Here is a 16,939-nt window from a genome sequence, read left to right on the forward strand (position 1 = left end):
CTCCGCTCCGGTGCGGAGACCTGAGGTGCGCAACAGGCATGCGGGGGATTTTCGAGATCTTGCGATACAGTCCGAGCAATAAACGCGGAAGTTAGATCCAAACACCCGTTGTGTGGGAGAAGCATCGAAATGAACTGTTTAATCTGCTCATCATTTGTGTTGAGAGATCAGCAGTGTTTGGATCAACAAAGGGTGACTACTTTGATAGTAGAAACTGTATTTATGGCTTATTTTTGTGCATTTAAAGTTCAGCCGCCATTGATAGTTGTTTAAAGTTGTTAAACCTGTGCATATGAAACAAAAAACGCTTTTTGTTTATCGATTTATTGTGAAATAACGGAAGTTGTGCTTGCTCCTTTTCCTTTTGGGTGGTTGTGATTCCTGTCCATTGACTGCGGAGGTGCTCCGGCGTCTGGCAAAAATAGGATCGATTCAGAGGGCGGCGCACTGCCAGAGCACGGCCGCAGTAGTGGAATTGCTCTGATTGACTACAACGGGACCGATTTTGCTGCGGAGTTCGTGCCGGAGCGGAGCGCAGCGGAGCGGAGTTAGTGGAATTTGGGGGTCAGACAGCAGAGAGCTGCTCACAACAGGTGACAGCAGCCAGTACCGGCCGCTCGTGTACGTCAAAGTTATCTTTCATAAGACAATCAATAAAACGATTTATATAAAGTGGATCCAGAAGTTGTAGCCCGTCTCTGCTACAATATTTAGATATTTTTCACCCTGTTGGTGGTTTTACTGAGCAGGAGCCACTTTTGTCATGCGTTTCTTTTTAAAACATGTTTAGACTGTTCAGAATACAAATCCAGGCTCTGTCACGTTTGATTGTTGTAATTAAACTTTGTAGGTGGGGAAGGTCAGAAAAGGATCTGATCATTTTGTTTTTCCCTCATTTACAGTGACGGAGATAACGGCGCGGTGCGCCTGGCTCTGGTGTTAATCAAGTTAAATTATGTCTCTTTGCAACAATTTTCACAAGAAAACAGAACAGTTAAAAGCCAGGCTTGTGTTGTGTTGACCGGATAGTTCCCGTATTTGACCGTTTATTTTGACGGAGAAAGAATAGAAAGAATTACCCCGACGCAAGCACAAACTGGCACTTTATTCATTTCACACAGATGTAGCTAAATCACTCAAGAAAAGATTCCCATCTGAACATCTGAGCTGGACACTGAGCTCAGTGCAGCTCGCTGTCAGCGCGTACGTACGGCGCACAGCGAGCTGAAGATGTGGAGAGGGGCTTGGAGCACGTCGCAGAACCAGAGCGCATGCAGGAAGATTCCTCCGACTGAAGCGAGACTTGTCACTTAGAAAATGTTCCCTGATTATGAAACTTTGGCTGAATAGCGCTTGTTCCTGTCTCCAATGTGGCTACACATCGCGACACATCCAGGAGCCTGTCTGAGGAGAAGCCCAGAATCTCACATCCTCGTCAGCTCAGAAAGCGCCGATATGAATACGCACAAGCGTGACGCGTCTACCCGGTCTCACAGTAAGACCGGGTTGGAACTGTTCAGGTTTACGCAGACAATCTTTACATTTAGAATTGGCATACAGATGTAAAATTAATGCAGTAAAATATAAAGCATTTTATTTAAATAACCATTCATTATTTTACAAGCACAGAGAGCCGCATCAGATGGATGGAAAAGCCGCATGCGGCTCCAGAGCCGCGGGTTGCCGACCCCCGACATAGACATAGGGAGAGAATCTCCTTATGTCACGTTGCTGCATCGATGCGGAATCATGCACGGCTGAATCGCGATGCATCTTAGAATCGATCATTTTTCCCACTTCTACTATTTATGGCAGTAAGTGGGCGTGGTGAGGGCAGGATGTGACTAAAAAGCAGCTGAGAAACATTCTCGGTAGTCTCTGGTTCACGAAGCGGAGATTGCGTGCAGATGTGCGTACTCCATGTTTGATAGATCACAAACCTGCTTGGCGTAAGTACTTTTTTTTTTGCTGAGCTTAAGTATGGTTTTAGTAAGGATTCTATGCCATGTTTTATAAATGAGACCCCAGGACATTAAAAGGAAGGATGTGTTTTCTTTATTATTATTATTCAGCCAACGGCTCGAGCGGCAGCGTGCACCCCGGAAAATGTTGCATCAAAACGAGCGGCCCGGCCGTGTTGAGTGTGACATCATGATTTTGGGCCTGGATAACACATGGCCTCTATCTTGTGCCAGCGGGCAGGCCCCTTTCAGACTTTCTTCAAGATTTTTCTAGTTATTCACGTATTATTTAGCTCTCCTGCTGTTTTGGTACCTGCAGCAGTCGCTGGGTAATCAGAGACACAAGGTCCGCTGACGTCGTTAGGTCCGTTTTAGGGGGGCTTCAGCCCCCCTAAAAAAATCACAAGCCTCCCTATCATTTTGAGTATTTTAGGGCCGGGACTTTAACGCGTTAATTATGATTAATTAGAAAAAAACGACACGTTAAAAAAATTTCACGCATTTAATCGCAGCTTGCATTTCCAGCACGGCGGAACCTTTGTCATTGCACGACTTCCTCGTAGACAGAATATCACTGACGCACACAACAATGCACAGTGCTAATGGCTACTAAAACGGAATAAAAGCAGAAAGAAGTTGCCTTGCTTGGACTGATGCAGGATTTAGGAAACCCGTCCACTTCTTATCTTAACTTGAAAAAAAAAAAAACTTCCAGACAACAACGGAGTCCGTGTTGCGGACATTTTTCAGAGATCGTCTCTGCTTCGGCTGCCCGGTGGCACCGGAAACTTTACAAAAGTTGCGGTAAGCTATATTTTTAACATTTATGTAACATCTGTGCAGCGCTGAAAGCACCAGACAGAATAATTCTTTGCCCTAACAGTAGTTTATGAAAGTAGTCAGACAAACGAGAGGCATCTGGCTGCCGCTGGGAGAATGCTCCATGTTCTCACTACTCTGTAAACAATCACAAACAACGTGTCTTAAAGTTGAAAACAGAAGTTTAAGTTAAAACAGAAACACTCTGAAACTTTTCTGATGATTTTCTAAACAATTCTGTCAGGGAATTCTATGTTTCTGAGACGAGTCACTGTCTAAAAATCACATGCATTACTATCATTAAGCAGTGAGGTGTGTTGAAGCTGTCATCAGCTGAGGGGCGGATGCTTAAGTGCATCAGGGGCAGCGAGGAACGAGAAAGTTGTGATCAGGCTGGAGATCACACCAGATTCTCTGTTGCAGGCGTGAATCTGCGGGTCTGCAGCACCCCCTTCTTAACGTGACAGCAGGATTCCCATGTAAGGAAGGTCCGCTCACCTGTTCGTCACATCATTATTTCCTCGCCATGATCTTTTATCATCCCATCATCCTCCAGTCATCCAACTGGAACCAGTTAGTGTTCCTGATCATTCTCAGAATATGCCACGCCTGCTCTGGTGTTAAAAGTTAGAACATTTAAGTCCTAGATCATATTTGTGCCTGTTCTACTGTCATTTTGAAGGATTATTATTTATATGTGTGTTTTTACTACATTATGAGTAGAAATGCTAATAAAAACTCCCAGTTATACAAACAAGTGAAACTGGAAAAATTAGAATCTGGTGCAAAGTCAAATTTATTTCAGTAATTCAACTAGACAGTGAGACTATTTAAAGGCTCAGGAACCCTTTGCAGGCGTTTTCTATTTGTAATTATAAATTTTAGTTGATTTGGGTCTTGTTTCATATCACACAGTGACATTTGATTAATTAAAATACATTTTTTTATTAAAAGCTTTAGTTTTACAGTAATAACCATGTCTAATGTTTAATTCTCTGTTTCATAATTTTAATTAAGTTTTGTTTTGAGAGCACATTTTCCTGAATGATTAAAATGCGATTAATTTAGATTAATTAATTACAAAGCCTCTAATTAACTAGATTAAAATTTTTAATCAAGTCCCAGCCCTAATTTTTATATATACTGTTATTTTGTCTTGTAATTGTTAATTACATACTCCTTTATTCCATATAATATCAGTATTATTCATATATTAAAACTGTCAACTGCACACTCATTTGGCAGAATAAAAGTTTGACAATTATTCATTTGTTCTTTGTCATATTTCAGTAACATTTATAATTAAGCAAGTTGTAATTAAACAAATTAAACAAATGACTGCAAAATTTCCCCCTGTTAAGTGCAGTAGACTGAAATGAATAGCTTTATTTGGAAATATAACATATCTAATTTTTAATGGACTTATATAAAATCTTTCTTCAACATAGACCCCACTAATGAACTGAGTAAGTGTTATTTTTTAATAAAAAGAAGAGAGAAAATGCACAAAGGTAGGAAAGGAAAAGAAAGTGATAAAATAATAGGTTTTGTTAACTGTTCTTCATATAATGAATTAATTGACAAAGTTTTTGCAGGGTGTGACAAAAATGTTCAAGGTCAAGCTCCTGGGGCTAAACCCCCCATCTCTCAATCCTAGTGACGTCCATGACAAGGTCTGATTTCTCTTTAAGGGTTTTGGGGGAAGCTGTAGCTGCTTTTCTCAGATTAGTTATTCAGTTCAGTTTATTTATGTAGCACCAAGTTAAACAGCAGTCATCTCAAAAAGCAAACACTGCAGTTGAACCTTTCGTATTAAACCGTGTCCTGAGTTCACTTCATTATTCTAATTAGTTATAATTTTCCTATCTAAGGAAGATCTCATCGAGTCACTGACTTGTGTCAGTGATTTTACAGCAGTCCCTCCTACTGAGCAAGCAGGTCTTGTCCATCACCGTGACTCACTTACAGCTAGGGATAATTTAGTCACCGATTGACCTAAGCGTGTTTTTAGTGTGTTTTTGGCGTGTGGGGGGAACCCGAGCACCGGGAGAAAACCCACGCATTCATGGGGAGAACATACTAACTCCACACAGAAAGGAAGCTGATCCGATTTGAACCAGTGGCCTTTCTGTGAGGCAACAGTGCTAGCCACTGTGCCACCATGATGCCCCGTTTTTTCCTTCTGTGTGTGTGTTGGGGGGGGCTTGTTTATTTATCTTTTTTTTTCTAAACAGGGTCTTTGGGGAGGCAGTGGCTGGTTTAACTTCTCAGATTCATCCTGGACAGTGCTGCCCGATGGGATGTCTTCTAATGAGCCTTTTCTGATTAGTTAGGAGGGAGGTTAGTTGCTAGGTTGTCTGTTTTTGTGCTGACGGAGACATCCCGGTGTTACAGATTTCTTGAAACGCCTCCACACAGAAACTTTATCCAGTTTTTTTGTGTCTGAGTGTGGAGCGTCTCTCTGGGACTCGAGGCTTTCTGCTAAAGAGTCGTTTTCAGCAGGAAGACTCTTGTTTCCTACTGCAGCGTCCACGTTCTGCTCACTGATCGCTTCTGTTTGCTGATCTGGGTTTAAACATTCAGTTTTTTGTCTTAAGATCTGATTTTGACTTTCCAGATTTGTAGTCAGTGCCTTGAGTTTAGAGACTTGTTCCTTCAGGATTCCCAACTCTTCCTCGTGCTGCTTTTTTCTTCTAAACAGATCTAACTGGAGGTTAATGACGACTTTACAGAGTTTCGTTTCTTTTTCCTCCATCTGTTCTAGTTTGGCCATCAAATCATCATGACCTGCACTGACCACGTCTCTGTTTTGGGCGAGCTCAGTCTCCAAACCAAGTCTGATCTTCTGCTCATCTCTAAGCTGGTTTTCCAGGCTCTCACACAGGCCAGATGTTTCCTGGAGTTGCTGGGAAAGCTGGAGTCTGAGCTTCTGTTCGTTGGTGAAACCTGTTTCCAGGTTTTCACAGACGACAGATTTATCTTGGAGTTGATGTTTGAAGCTCTCCAGCTGTTCAGCCAACTCCTTGTGAGAAGCAGCGTTCTCAGCGGTCAGGTTTTCCACGACCACTCTGAGTTCAGAGTTGCTCTGAGTCAGATCTTTGATCTGCTCTTTAAGATCTGAGTTCTCACAGGCTATCGCCCTGTTAGAGTCCAGCTGAGCCTCGTAGCTAACTCTGAGCTGCTTCTCCATGTCAAGACTGCTGCTAAGTTCTTCACAGACGGACATTTTTTCATGGAGCAGCTGCTTAAACTTCTGCAGATCCTCACACATCTGTTCTGATTTAGTCTCTACAGCCTGACCACTTCTCAGCGTCTGACTGAGCTCCAAGTTCTTCTGTTTCAGGTCATTGATCTCCTTCTTGAGATTTCCGTTCATTGAACTCATTTGATCTTTAGTTTTTTTGAGTTCTTCCTTACAGGTCAGGCGGAGCTCGTTTTCTTTGTTCAAACGTTTCTCTAAATCTTCACAGATTAGATCCTTCTGTTTGAGCTGATGTTTAAAATCATTTCGTTCCTCCAGAAGTATCCTCTCTCTGTATTTCACATCCGTTTTAATGTTGTTCAGCAACTCAGAGAGGTCACCGGTTCTTTTCTTAAGATCTTGAATTTCCTTCTTATAGTTCTCGTTAACTTTATGCTGGGCGTTCTTCTGCTCCTGGACACTAACGAGTCTGAACTGACGTTCTTGATCTGAATCTGTTTGCAGATTTTCGATGAAAACGTTCTTTTCTGAAAGCTGCTCCTTTAATTTCTCCAGCTTGTCAAGAAACTTCTTTTCTGCATTGATTTTCTCATCTTTTTCTCTGCTTAACATCGCTTCTAAGCCCAAATGTTGTTCCTCCAGCTTTTCAAAGTTCTCGATCAGATCGTTTCTCGAGACTCCAGAAAAACGGGACTCGTCTGTCTCACCTTTTAGATCTGAGCAGATTTCTAGTAAATCTTTATTCACGTTTTTCTGCTCCTGTAACTGCTTTTCTAAAGCCACCAGCTTTTGTTGCTGCTGAACCAAACCGTTCTCCATCTCTTTAGTTTGCTCCTTGTAAAGCGCACACTGGTTCTCTGCAGCAAGCCTCTTCTCCTTCTCCTGATTGAAACAAGTATTTGTATTCTGCAGTTTTTCTTTCAAATGATCCACTTGTTTCAAAAGGTCACAGGCGACAGATTTATCCTGGAGTTGATGTTTGAAGCTCTCCTGCTGCTCAGCCAACTCCTTGTGAGAAGCAGCGTTCTCAGCGGTCAGGTTTTCCACGACCACTCTGAGTTCAGAGTTGCTCTGAGTCAGATCTTTGATCTGCTCTTTAAGATCTGAGTTCTCACAGGCTATCGCCCTGTTAGAGTCCAGCTGAGCCTCGTAGCTAACTCTGAGCTGCTTCTCCATGTCCAGACTGCTGCTAAGTTCTTCACAGACGGACATTTTTTCATGGAGCAGCTGCTTAAACTTCTGCAGATCCTCACACATCTGTTCTGATTTAGATTCTACAGCCTGACCACTTCTCAGCGTCTGACTGAGCTCCAAGTTCTTCTGTTTCAGGTCGTTGATCTCCTTCTTGAGATTTCCATTCATTGAACTCATTTGATCTTTAGTTTTTTTGAGTTTTTCCTCACAGGTCAGGCGGAGCTCGTTTTCTTTGTTCAAACGTTTCTCTAAATCTTCGCAGATTAGCTTCTTCTGTTTGAGCTGATGTTTAAAATCATTTCGCTCTTCCAGAAGTTTCATGTCTCTGTTCTTCAGATCCGTTTTAACATTGTCCAGCATCTCAGAGAGGTCACCGTTCCTTTTCTTAAGATCTTTCATTTCCTTCTTATAGTTCTCGTTAACTTTATGCTGGGCGTTCTTCTGCTCCTGGACACTAACGAGTCTGAACCGACGTTCTTGATCTAAATCTGTTTGCAGATTTTCGATGAAAACCTTCTTTTCTGAAAGCTGCTCCTTTAATTTCTCCAGCTTGTCAAGAAACTTCTTTTCTGCATTGATTTTCTCATCTTTTTCTCTGCTTAACATCGCTTTTAAGCCCAAATGTTGTTCCTCCAGCTTTTCAAAGTTCTCGATCAGATCGTTTCTCGAGACTCCAGAAAAACGGGACTCGTCTGTCTCACCTTTTAGATCTGAGCAGATTTCTAGTAAATCTTTATTCACGTTTTTCTGCTCCTGTAACTGCTTTTCTAAAGCCACCAGCTTTTGTTGCTGCTGAACCAAACCGTTCTCCATCTCTTTAGTTTGCTCCTTGTAAAGCGCACACTGGTTCTCTGCAGCAAGCCTCTTCTCCTTCTCCTGATTGAAACAAGTATTTGTATTCTGCAGTTTTTCTTTCAAAAGGTCACAGGCGACAGATTTATCCTGGAGTTGATGTTTGAAGCTCTCCAGCTGCTCAACCAACTCCTTGTGAGAAGCAGCGTTCTCAGCGGTCAGGTTTTCCACGACCACTCTGAGTTCAGAGTTGCTCTGAGTCAGATCTTTGATCTGCTCTTTAAGATCTGAGTTCTCACAGGCTATCGCCCTGTTAGAGTCCAGCTGAGCCTCGTAGCTAACTCTGAGCTGCTTCTCCATGTCCAGACTGCTGCTAAGTTCTTCACAGACGGACATTTTTTCATGGAGCAGCTGCTTAAACTTCTGCAGATCCTCACACATCTGTTCTGATTTAGTTTCTACAGCCTGACAACTTCTCAGCGTCTGACTGAGCTCCAAGTTCTTCTGTTTCAGGTCGTTGATCTCCTTCTTGAGATTTCCATTCATTGAACTCATTTGATCATTAGCTTTTTTGAGTTTTTCCTCACAGGTCAGGCGGAGCTCGTTTTCTTTGTTCAAACGTTTCTCTAAATCTTCGCAGATTAGCTTCTTCTGTTTGAGCTGATGCTTAAAATCATTTCGCTCTTCCAGAAGTTTCATGTCTCTGTTCTTCAGATCCGTTTTAACGTTGTCCAGCATCTCAGAGAGGTCACCGTTCCTTTTCTTAAGATCTTTCATTTCCTTCTTATAGTTCTCGTTAACTTTATGCTGGGCGTTCTTCTGCTCCTGGACACTAACGAGTCTGAACCGACGTTCTTGATCTAAATCTGTTTGCAGATTTTCGATGAAAACATTCTTTTCTGAAAGCTGCTCCTTTAATTTCTCCAGCTTGTCAAGAAACTTCTTTTCTGCATTGATTTTCTCATCTTTTTCTCTGCTTAACATCGCTTTTAAGCCCAAATGTCGTTCCTCCAGTTTTTCACACTGGTTCTCGGCAGCAAGCCTCTTCTCCTTCTCCTGATTGAAACAAGTATTTGTATTCTGCAGTTTTTCTTTCAAATGATCCACTTGTTTCAAAAGGTCATCAATTTGCCTGCTTTTAAAATCAACTAATTCCTGCTGAACTGTCTGAGGTCTAGGGACAACCGTCTCAGATCCAGAGATTTCCAGTTCAGCAGATAAATGAGTCTCATTAGGAAGAGACTCTTTCTCAGCATCAAATACAGATGTTTGTTCTGGCATCTCAGACTCCATCTCTTTAGTTGTAGACAGTAGATCTGACTTTTTGTACTCACCATAACAAGTAAAGTCGATGAGTTCAGCGAAAGTAAGGGGTTGTTGTGGCTTTCTTGAGCGTTTAAAACCAGCTAATTCCCGCTGAACCATCTGAGATCTAGGTACCATCGTCTCAGAATCAGAGTCGACCGTCTCAGATCCAGGGAACTCCAGTTCAGCAGGTAATTTAGTCTCATAGTGAAGTGACTCTATCTCAGCATCAAAGACGGATGTATGTTCTGTTTCATCAAACATATCATTTTCCATGTCTGACTCATAATCCATTTCTTCTGGGTGTCGACGTGAGTCGTACGACGACACGTTTTCATCAAACATATCATTTTCCATGTCTGACTCATAATCCATTTCTTCTGGGTGTAGACGTGAGTCGTACCACGACACGTTTCTTCTGTTCATGATTTGAGTGACAAAAAGCGTTTGGTCAAACTTACTTGGGTGTTTAAAGACAGCGGTGTGTTCTCAACAGTAGCTCTGAAAGGACTGAAGTGGTGATGCTGCTGCTGGTGGGCCTTTTATAGTCTCGGAATGTACCAAGTTAAAACCCTCCTTTATGATGTCACACACAGATTCTTCTATTGTGTTCGTTAGAGTTATTAATAATAGTATTAGTATTGTAATTATTGTTATTATTATTAATAATAATAGTAATTATATTAGTATTAATATTAATATTAATCAAAACACTTTAATTAATGGAATCTTCCAGATTAAAGGCCTCCTTTATGATGTCACACACAGACTGTTCTATTGTGTTTGTTATTCTTATTATTGTTATCATCATTGTTATTAGTAGTAGTAGTATTGTTATTATTGTTATTTGTATCAATAATAGTAATAGTAATAATATTAGTATTGATATTAATATTAATAAAAACACTTTAATTAATGGAATCTTCCAGATTAAAGGCCTCCTTTATGATGTCACACACAGACTGTTCTATTGTGTTTGTTATTCTTATTATTGTTATCATCATTGTTATTAGTAGTAGTAGTATTGTTATTATTGTTATTTGTATCAATAATAGTAATAGTAATAATATTAGTATTGATATTAATATTAATAAAAACACTTTAATTAATGGAATCTTCCAGATTAAAGGCCTCCTTTATGATGTCACACACAGACTCTTCTATTGTGTTTGTAATTATTAATATTATTATATTAATAAATAAAAACTTTAATTAATGGAATCTTCTAGAACCGGGTAGACACAATAGCTAAGTCTGTTGAACATCATAAAGGAGGGTTTCAGTCCAGAGACTATAAAAGGCCCACAAACAGCACTACTTCAGTCTTGTCAGTATTAACATTAATATTAATGGTACCATGTACCATTAATATTAATGTCAATTAATATTAATTGTTATTCATATCAATTAATATTAATTGTTATTAATATCAATTAACATTAAGTAATGTGAATTAATATTAATGGTTCAATCTACCACTAATATCAATTAATAATATTAATTAAATAAGGGTCCTTCTGCTTTGCCAGATGAAGAAGGGATTACCTGAATGCGTCTCTATTATCACTAAGAAATGATCAAGTTAAAGTTCTTGTGGGCCACATAAATGAGATTTTGTTTATGATAAAAAATGTTAAATATTATTTTATTACAGTTTTATTTTTTCATTTTACTACTCATATTTCTGATTTTTTTTAAATAAACATAAAAAGTGTCATAAAAATGTAAAAAGTGTTGATAAACATTAACAGGCCTATGGAGAGAAATGATTGTAGAAATGCAAGAGACCTGCACAGTGTGTGTGTGTGTGTGTGTGTGTGTGTGTGTGTGTGTGTGTGTGTGTGTGTGTGTGTGTGTGTGTGTGTGTGTGTGTGTGTGTGTGTGCGTGTGTGTGTGCGTGTGTGTGTGTGTGTGTGTGTGTGTGTGTGTGTGTGTGTGTGTGTGTGTGTGTGTGTGAACAATAAGTTTATTTATTTAGGACAGTGCATGTTAATGAACATAAATATAAAAGCAGCTTACATGAATGTAAACATGCCAGATTATAGCCAAAGGCTAATTTTCATCTGTTGTCCTTAGACATAAAAAGACATAATAATTCATAAAAATTCATCATTCATTCATAATAAAAACTCCATCACCAAACTTGCTGCCCTCCAGGCTCTAAAGTCTTTTACTATACTTGTTTTTTTAGCCTTTTAGAATACATCTTTACCTTCCCTTTTTTTCCTATTGGGATCAATAATATAAAGTAGGAAAAGGAGGAGGAACTGGATTTATAAAATTAAGAGTTCCATTGTAGGAACACTACACACTGTTGTTGACTTGAAATGGGATTTTGCACCCTCTGCTAGCAAAAAAATAACAACACTGGTTCTTATTTAGAAGACAGAGGAGTTGCTGCTCTCTAGTGGCTAAAGCCAACTTATTTGTTCATTGATCCTATCGTCTAATCTCACAGCTGAAACAAGCATCTTTAATAATCTGTGCACAGGAAGCTTACCGATGCTGTAGTAAAACAAAAGGTATAATAATTTATTATTAATAAAACCTTGTTGCAGCACTAAAGCAGAAAAATGAGATTTTGCAGTAAATATGCTAAATATTTACATATGAATTGTTTTAGAGCCCTTTTATTAGCAGAATCTGATATTAATTTAGTTCTTACAAAAAAAAGGATCCCAACGTGGTTTGTGTGGTGTTGCCTTAGTGTGACGTCATAGGCACAGATCCCCTGTCCTTTTTTTTTTTGGATATGGTCACCCTGTATTAAACAAACTGTCCACCCGGGCTTTTGCGCTGCACAGAGACGCTTCGCTGCCTATGACTGAACGTCAGTTGAGAGTCAGTCTCATGCAGACTGACCAATGAAGAGAGGGCCTCAAGTTAAGACCCTCTCCTCATTGGTCAGTGCACACGAGGTGGGTCAAAGGTTACCCTGAGCGGGTTACGTGATGTCAGGCATTGAAGTATTGAGTACATTTACTGCATATTACAGTAAAATATTCTGTATGTGACCATATTATGGTGATCCTTGGGTCATAATGACGGGGCCTTTATTTACAACAAAGTGTTAATCTGGCCCTGGCTGCCACAGACATATATATTGACTATTATATATTTATGCCTACGGTTGCTGTCCTCCAGGCTCTAAAGTCTTTTATACTTGTTTTTTTAGCCTTTTAGAATACATCTTACCTTCCTTTTTTGGGGGGATCAATAATATAAAGTAGGAAAAGGAGGAGGAACTGGATTTATAATATTAAGAGTTCCATAGTAGGAACACTACACACTGTGTTGTTGACTTGAAATGGGATTTTGCACCCCCGCTAGCAAAAAAATAACAACATTGGTTTCTATTTAGAAGACAGAGGAGTTGCTGCCTTCCAGTGTCTAAAATCAGTTACTGCACTTGTGTTCTTTTTAGCTTTTTGAAAAGAATATTTTAGCCTCCTTATGATAATGGAGCCTTAAAAAACCTTCATCTTTCTTTTTGTCCTCTTGGCATGGATGTAATTTGGGGGGGGGGGGGGGGGGGGACAGGGGGGACACGTCCCCCCCCCACTTTTTCCAAAGTCAAGTTTCGATCCCTGCATGTTTTACCATCCAAAAACAATATTACGCTATTTTAAATTGACACTGGTTGCGCTCTAGGACCAAGCGGAAAACAACCCTTTGTGTTGAAGCCCGTTTCCCCTTAGAGCATACTGTAAAGACCCCCCGTGTCCCCCCCACTTCTAAAGTGAAAATTACGTCCATGCCTCTTGGGAATATTAATAGAAGACGCTGGAATAGATGGAGAAAGAGGAACTAGATTTATAAGGTTAAAAAAGTACCTTAGTAATAATACTTCCTCTAATACTTCTAAACACTGTACAAACACACATGGACATTCATAAACATTAAATGTTTTTTTAAAAAGTGTTTTTGTGGTTTTAAAATGATGAAAAATGTAGTAGTTTTATATTTTATTGAAAAACAAAAGGATGTGAACATGGACGTAATTTTGGCGGGGGGGACAGGGGGGACATGTCCCCCCCCCCCCCTTTTCCAAAGTCAAGTTTTGAGCCCTGCACTTTTTACCATCCAAAAACAATATTACGCTATATTAAATTGACACTGGTTGAGCTCTAGGACCAAGGGAAACAGTGTTGAAGCCTGTTTCCCTTTAGAACATACTGTAAAGATACACCCCGTCCCCCCACTTCTAAAGTGAAAATTACGTCCATGGATGTGAAGAAGCAGTGGTATCTTCTTCGTGAACCAGAGACTCAAGTTACCAAACAATCACAAAATTAGAAAAATATCCCAAAAAGTCAAGAGTAATGCTGCAGACTGAAATGCATATAAAAGCTGAAATCTTCCTTAATATTTATTATAGATTCTAGACAATAGACATTTTCTTTCCAACGGTAGCTTTAGTCAATTGACCATGCATGTTCACACGTAGCTCGGCTTTTGTAAAACTGAATGTCGTCCCCCACCCATGTAAGAAAAAACTTGGGCCCACACCACCTCAGCTACATTTCCAGTGAAGCACAGTCCATGCCAAGCCTGCAGGTAGCAGCCATTCGCTAATTAGCCTGGATCTTTGCCAAAAACACATTCCTTGGGCAGGGACATCACCCTTCACCTGTGGTCTTCTGCACGGCTCAGTAATTGAGCTTACAAGAGCATTTATGTCGTGGGCTTTAACGATACGAGACCTAAAACCCACCATTTACATCTACAAGCAAATTGACAATGGAGTTTTTTTAAACAGCATTCTTTTTGGTGCTGTTTATCTTCACTTTTGTACGGCTGACAGACCAAACCGTAGAAAATGTCTTTGTTTTGTGGAATACCCAGCAGTGTTAATTTTGACAGGAAATGTTAATTTTATTTTAGTCTTAGTCTTTTGGCTAAAAATTAATTTTAGTCTTAGTCCAATTTTAGTCATTAGATTTATTTTAGGTTTAGTCCCATTTTAGTCGATGAAAATAAGCAATTTTAGTCAACAAAATACATATATTTTTCTTCTTCGTCTTCGTCTTCGTCTTCCTCCGCTTATCCGGGTCCGGGTCGCGGGGGCAGCATCCCGATTAGGGAGCTCCAGGCCGTCCTCTCCCCGGCCTTGTCCACCAGCTCCTCCAGCAGGACCCCAAGGCGTTCCCGGACCAGATTGGAGATGTAACCTCTCCAACGTGTCCTGGGTCGACCTGGGGGCCTTCTGCCGGCAGGACATGCCCGAAACACCTCCCCGGGGAGGTGTCCAGGAGGCATCCTGACCAGATGCCCAAACCACCTCAACTGGCTCCTTTCGATCCGGAGGAGCAGCGGTTCTACTCCGAGTCCCTCCCGAATGTCCGAGCTCCTCACCCTATCTCTAAGGCTGAGCCCGGCCACCCTACGGAGGAAACTCATTTCGGCCGCTTGTATCCGCGATCTCGTTCTTTCGGTCATTACCCAAAGCTCATGACCATAGGTGAGGATTGGGACGTAGATCGACCGGTAAATCGAGAGCCTGGCTTTCTGGCTCAGCTCCCTCTTCCCCACGACAGATCGGCTCAGCGTCCGCATCACTGCAGACGCCGAACCAATCCGCCTGTCGATCTCCCGATCCCTCCTACCCTCACTCGTGAACAAGACCCCGAGATACTTAAACTCCTCCACTTGAGGTAGGACCTCTCCCCCGACCCGGAGGTGGCAAGTAATTTCCTACTTTTGTATAGACCACGGAAAAACTAGTAGTGTAATTTAATACACAGGGTCCAAACTCTTAACCACCACTGATCAGATATAGCGCACACACAGCTAAGAACATAGAATATTTGAATAAAAAAATAACACTTCACATGTTTAACACTTACGTGTTTAATAAAAAACAAAAAGCACACTGGGAATTACAAAGGTGCTCTTTTTAGCTATTGCACAACAAGCATTTCTCAAACTAGCATGCAGAAATACTCAAAAATAAAAATTCCTCCTTTGAGGGCATGCATTTTTCCAGAAACTTTTCACAATAAAATGGTTAACACCCCAAAATAAGTACAGTACAGGACCTGTAAGCTGTCAGTTACGGGTGTCTTTTTGGTATTTAACACATACAAAAGGCACACCGGGTTATAAAACGTACCGGTAAAACATCTGTGCGGGCTCGGGGGAACATATCAGTGCAAACCAAACATTGTGAAAATTATAAACAGCCAAAAACATGCTTCACTTTATTGGTCTAGTCCTGGTTTAGAGCGCACGTGCACTTCCTCATTGCGCAAAAACGAACAACGTGTGTGCATGATTGCGCATGCGCCATGAGCGGTTCTGGTACTTTTTGGGTTGCAGCTGCTCGCTGCACCGCTTCAACTGTGCAATCGTGAGCTCGCACGGACTTCTGGCGTGTTTGATATTTTGCTCGTCCCTCGTGAGGGTATCGCACTGTTGAAGCGGTGCAGCGAGCAGCTGCGACCCAAAAAGTACCAGAACCGCTCACAACGCATGCGCAATCATGCATCAACACCGCTCGCCCGCTATTTCCCTAATAACACACGCTGTTCGTTTTTATTTCTACACGTTTTTTACTCACAAAGATTGTCAAGAAAGCGTGTTTGTCGTGTTTATGTCAAATTAAACTGATCACAAAACACAGATTTACTTTCTTTATTTCGTTTTCCTCATCCAACCCTCACAAATCCCTGTGTGTCCCCCTGCAGCACTCCCGAAGGACAATAGGCAAGACAAAAAGTCTGACATGTTGTGTAAAACCTGCTATTTTTAGCATTTTGAGGTGACCCCGAGCGTGTCAGCGGCAGTGCCCAACTCAACCAGCAGGAGGCAGTAGTGGTTCACACCACACCTATATTAGGCCTCTGCTTCAACCCTTTGTAACATTACAGACACCGAACTTCTATCACGCTTTTACCACACAGAGTCACGGTGTCAGTTAACCATGCTAATTCAACCCGCTCCACAGAACACACATCACCTTCCCTGTGGCTTACATTAACATAACACTCAAATCAACACATAGAAACTAGCAGAAGGATAGGAAACACATATAACACAATATCCAGAATGCACCTGGTTTACAACCCCAGCCAGGTCATTACACTATGTTATTGGTCTGGAATAATCTAATCCAGGTTCCAGGAGTTGCTGCCACTGACGTCCCCATCGTCCTTTTCTAAATGCTGTTGGAAGTGTTGTTCTTTTATTGCCAGCAGGGGGCGCAAGATCCTCATTCTTTTAAGGCAACAAAACACTTTAAAACGAGGCTGAAGTTGGTTCCACTTTCTGGTTCACGTTTTGCAAAGATCAATTCCACCCAAATTTCTCAAAGCAGTTTACTCCACACCACACCACCTAGACTCTTTGACCCTTCACTAGATTGTTGTAGACCGATAGCGGATTGCATAAAACATAGTTTGTGATTTGTGAACCTTTATCCGATTTGTGAAACTTCAAAAAGGCCCATTTCTGGATTTTGCATAAATGGAACCTGATTCATGTTACAAAAACTTCAATACCTAGACTTTTCAACCCTGGATTAGATTATTCCAGACCAATAACACATTAAACTTAGTTTGTGAAACTTCAAAAAGTCAGATTTCTGCATTTTTTAGCATCCAGACCACATTGGAACTGATTCCTGTGCAAAGAACACAATACATACACTCTTTAACCCTGGATTAAT

General features: G+C 40.9%; 1 protein-coding gene across 1 annotated transcript; it reads right to left on the reverse strand.

The window, feature by feature from the left end:
* Window positions 1–3,033: 3,033 nt before the first annotated feature.
* Window positions 3,034–9,769, reverse strand: LOC129160944 (putative leucine-rich repeat-containing protein DDB_G0290503). The gene has a single exon (XM_054738040.2). It carries the CDS (start codon window positions 9,697–9,699, stop codon window positions 5,122–5,124), a length of 4,578 nt encoding a protein of 1,525 aa, XP_054594015.2. The 5' UTR covers window positions 9,700–9,769; the 3' UTR covers window positions 3,034–5,121.
* Between the last annotated feature and the right edge of the window lie 7,170 nt (window positions 9,770–16,939).

The sequence above is a fragment of the Nothobranchius furzeri genome, chromosome 5 (genome assembly GCF_043380555.1).
Source record: "Nothobranchius furzeri strain GRZ-AD chromosome 5, NfurGRZ-RIMD1, whole genome shotgun sequence".
NCBI lineage: Eukaryota > Metazoa > Chordata > Actinopteri > Cyprinodontiformes > Nothobranchiidae > Nothobranchius > Nothobranchius furzeri.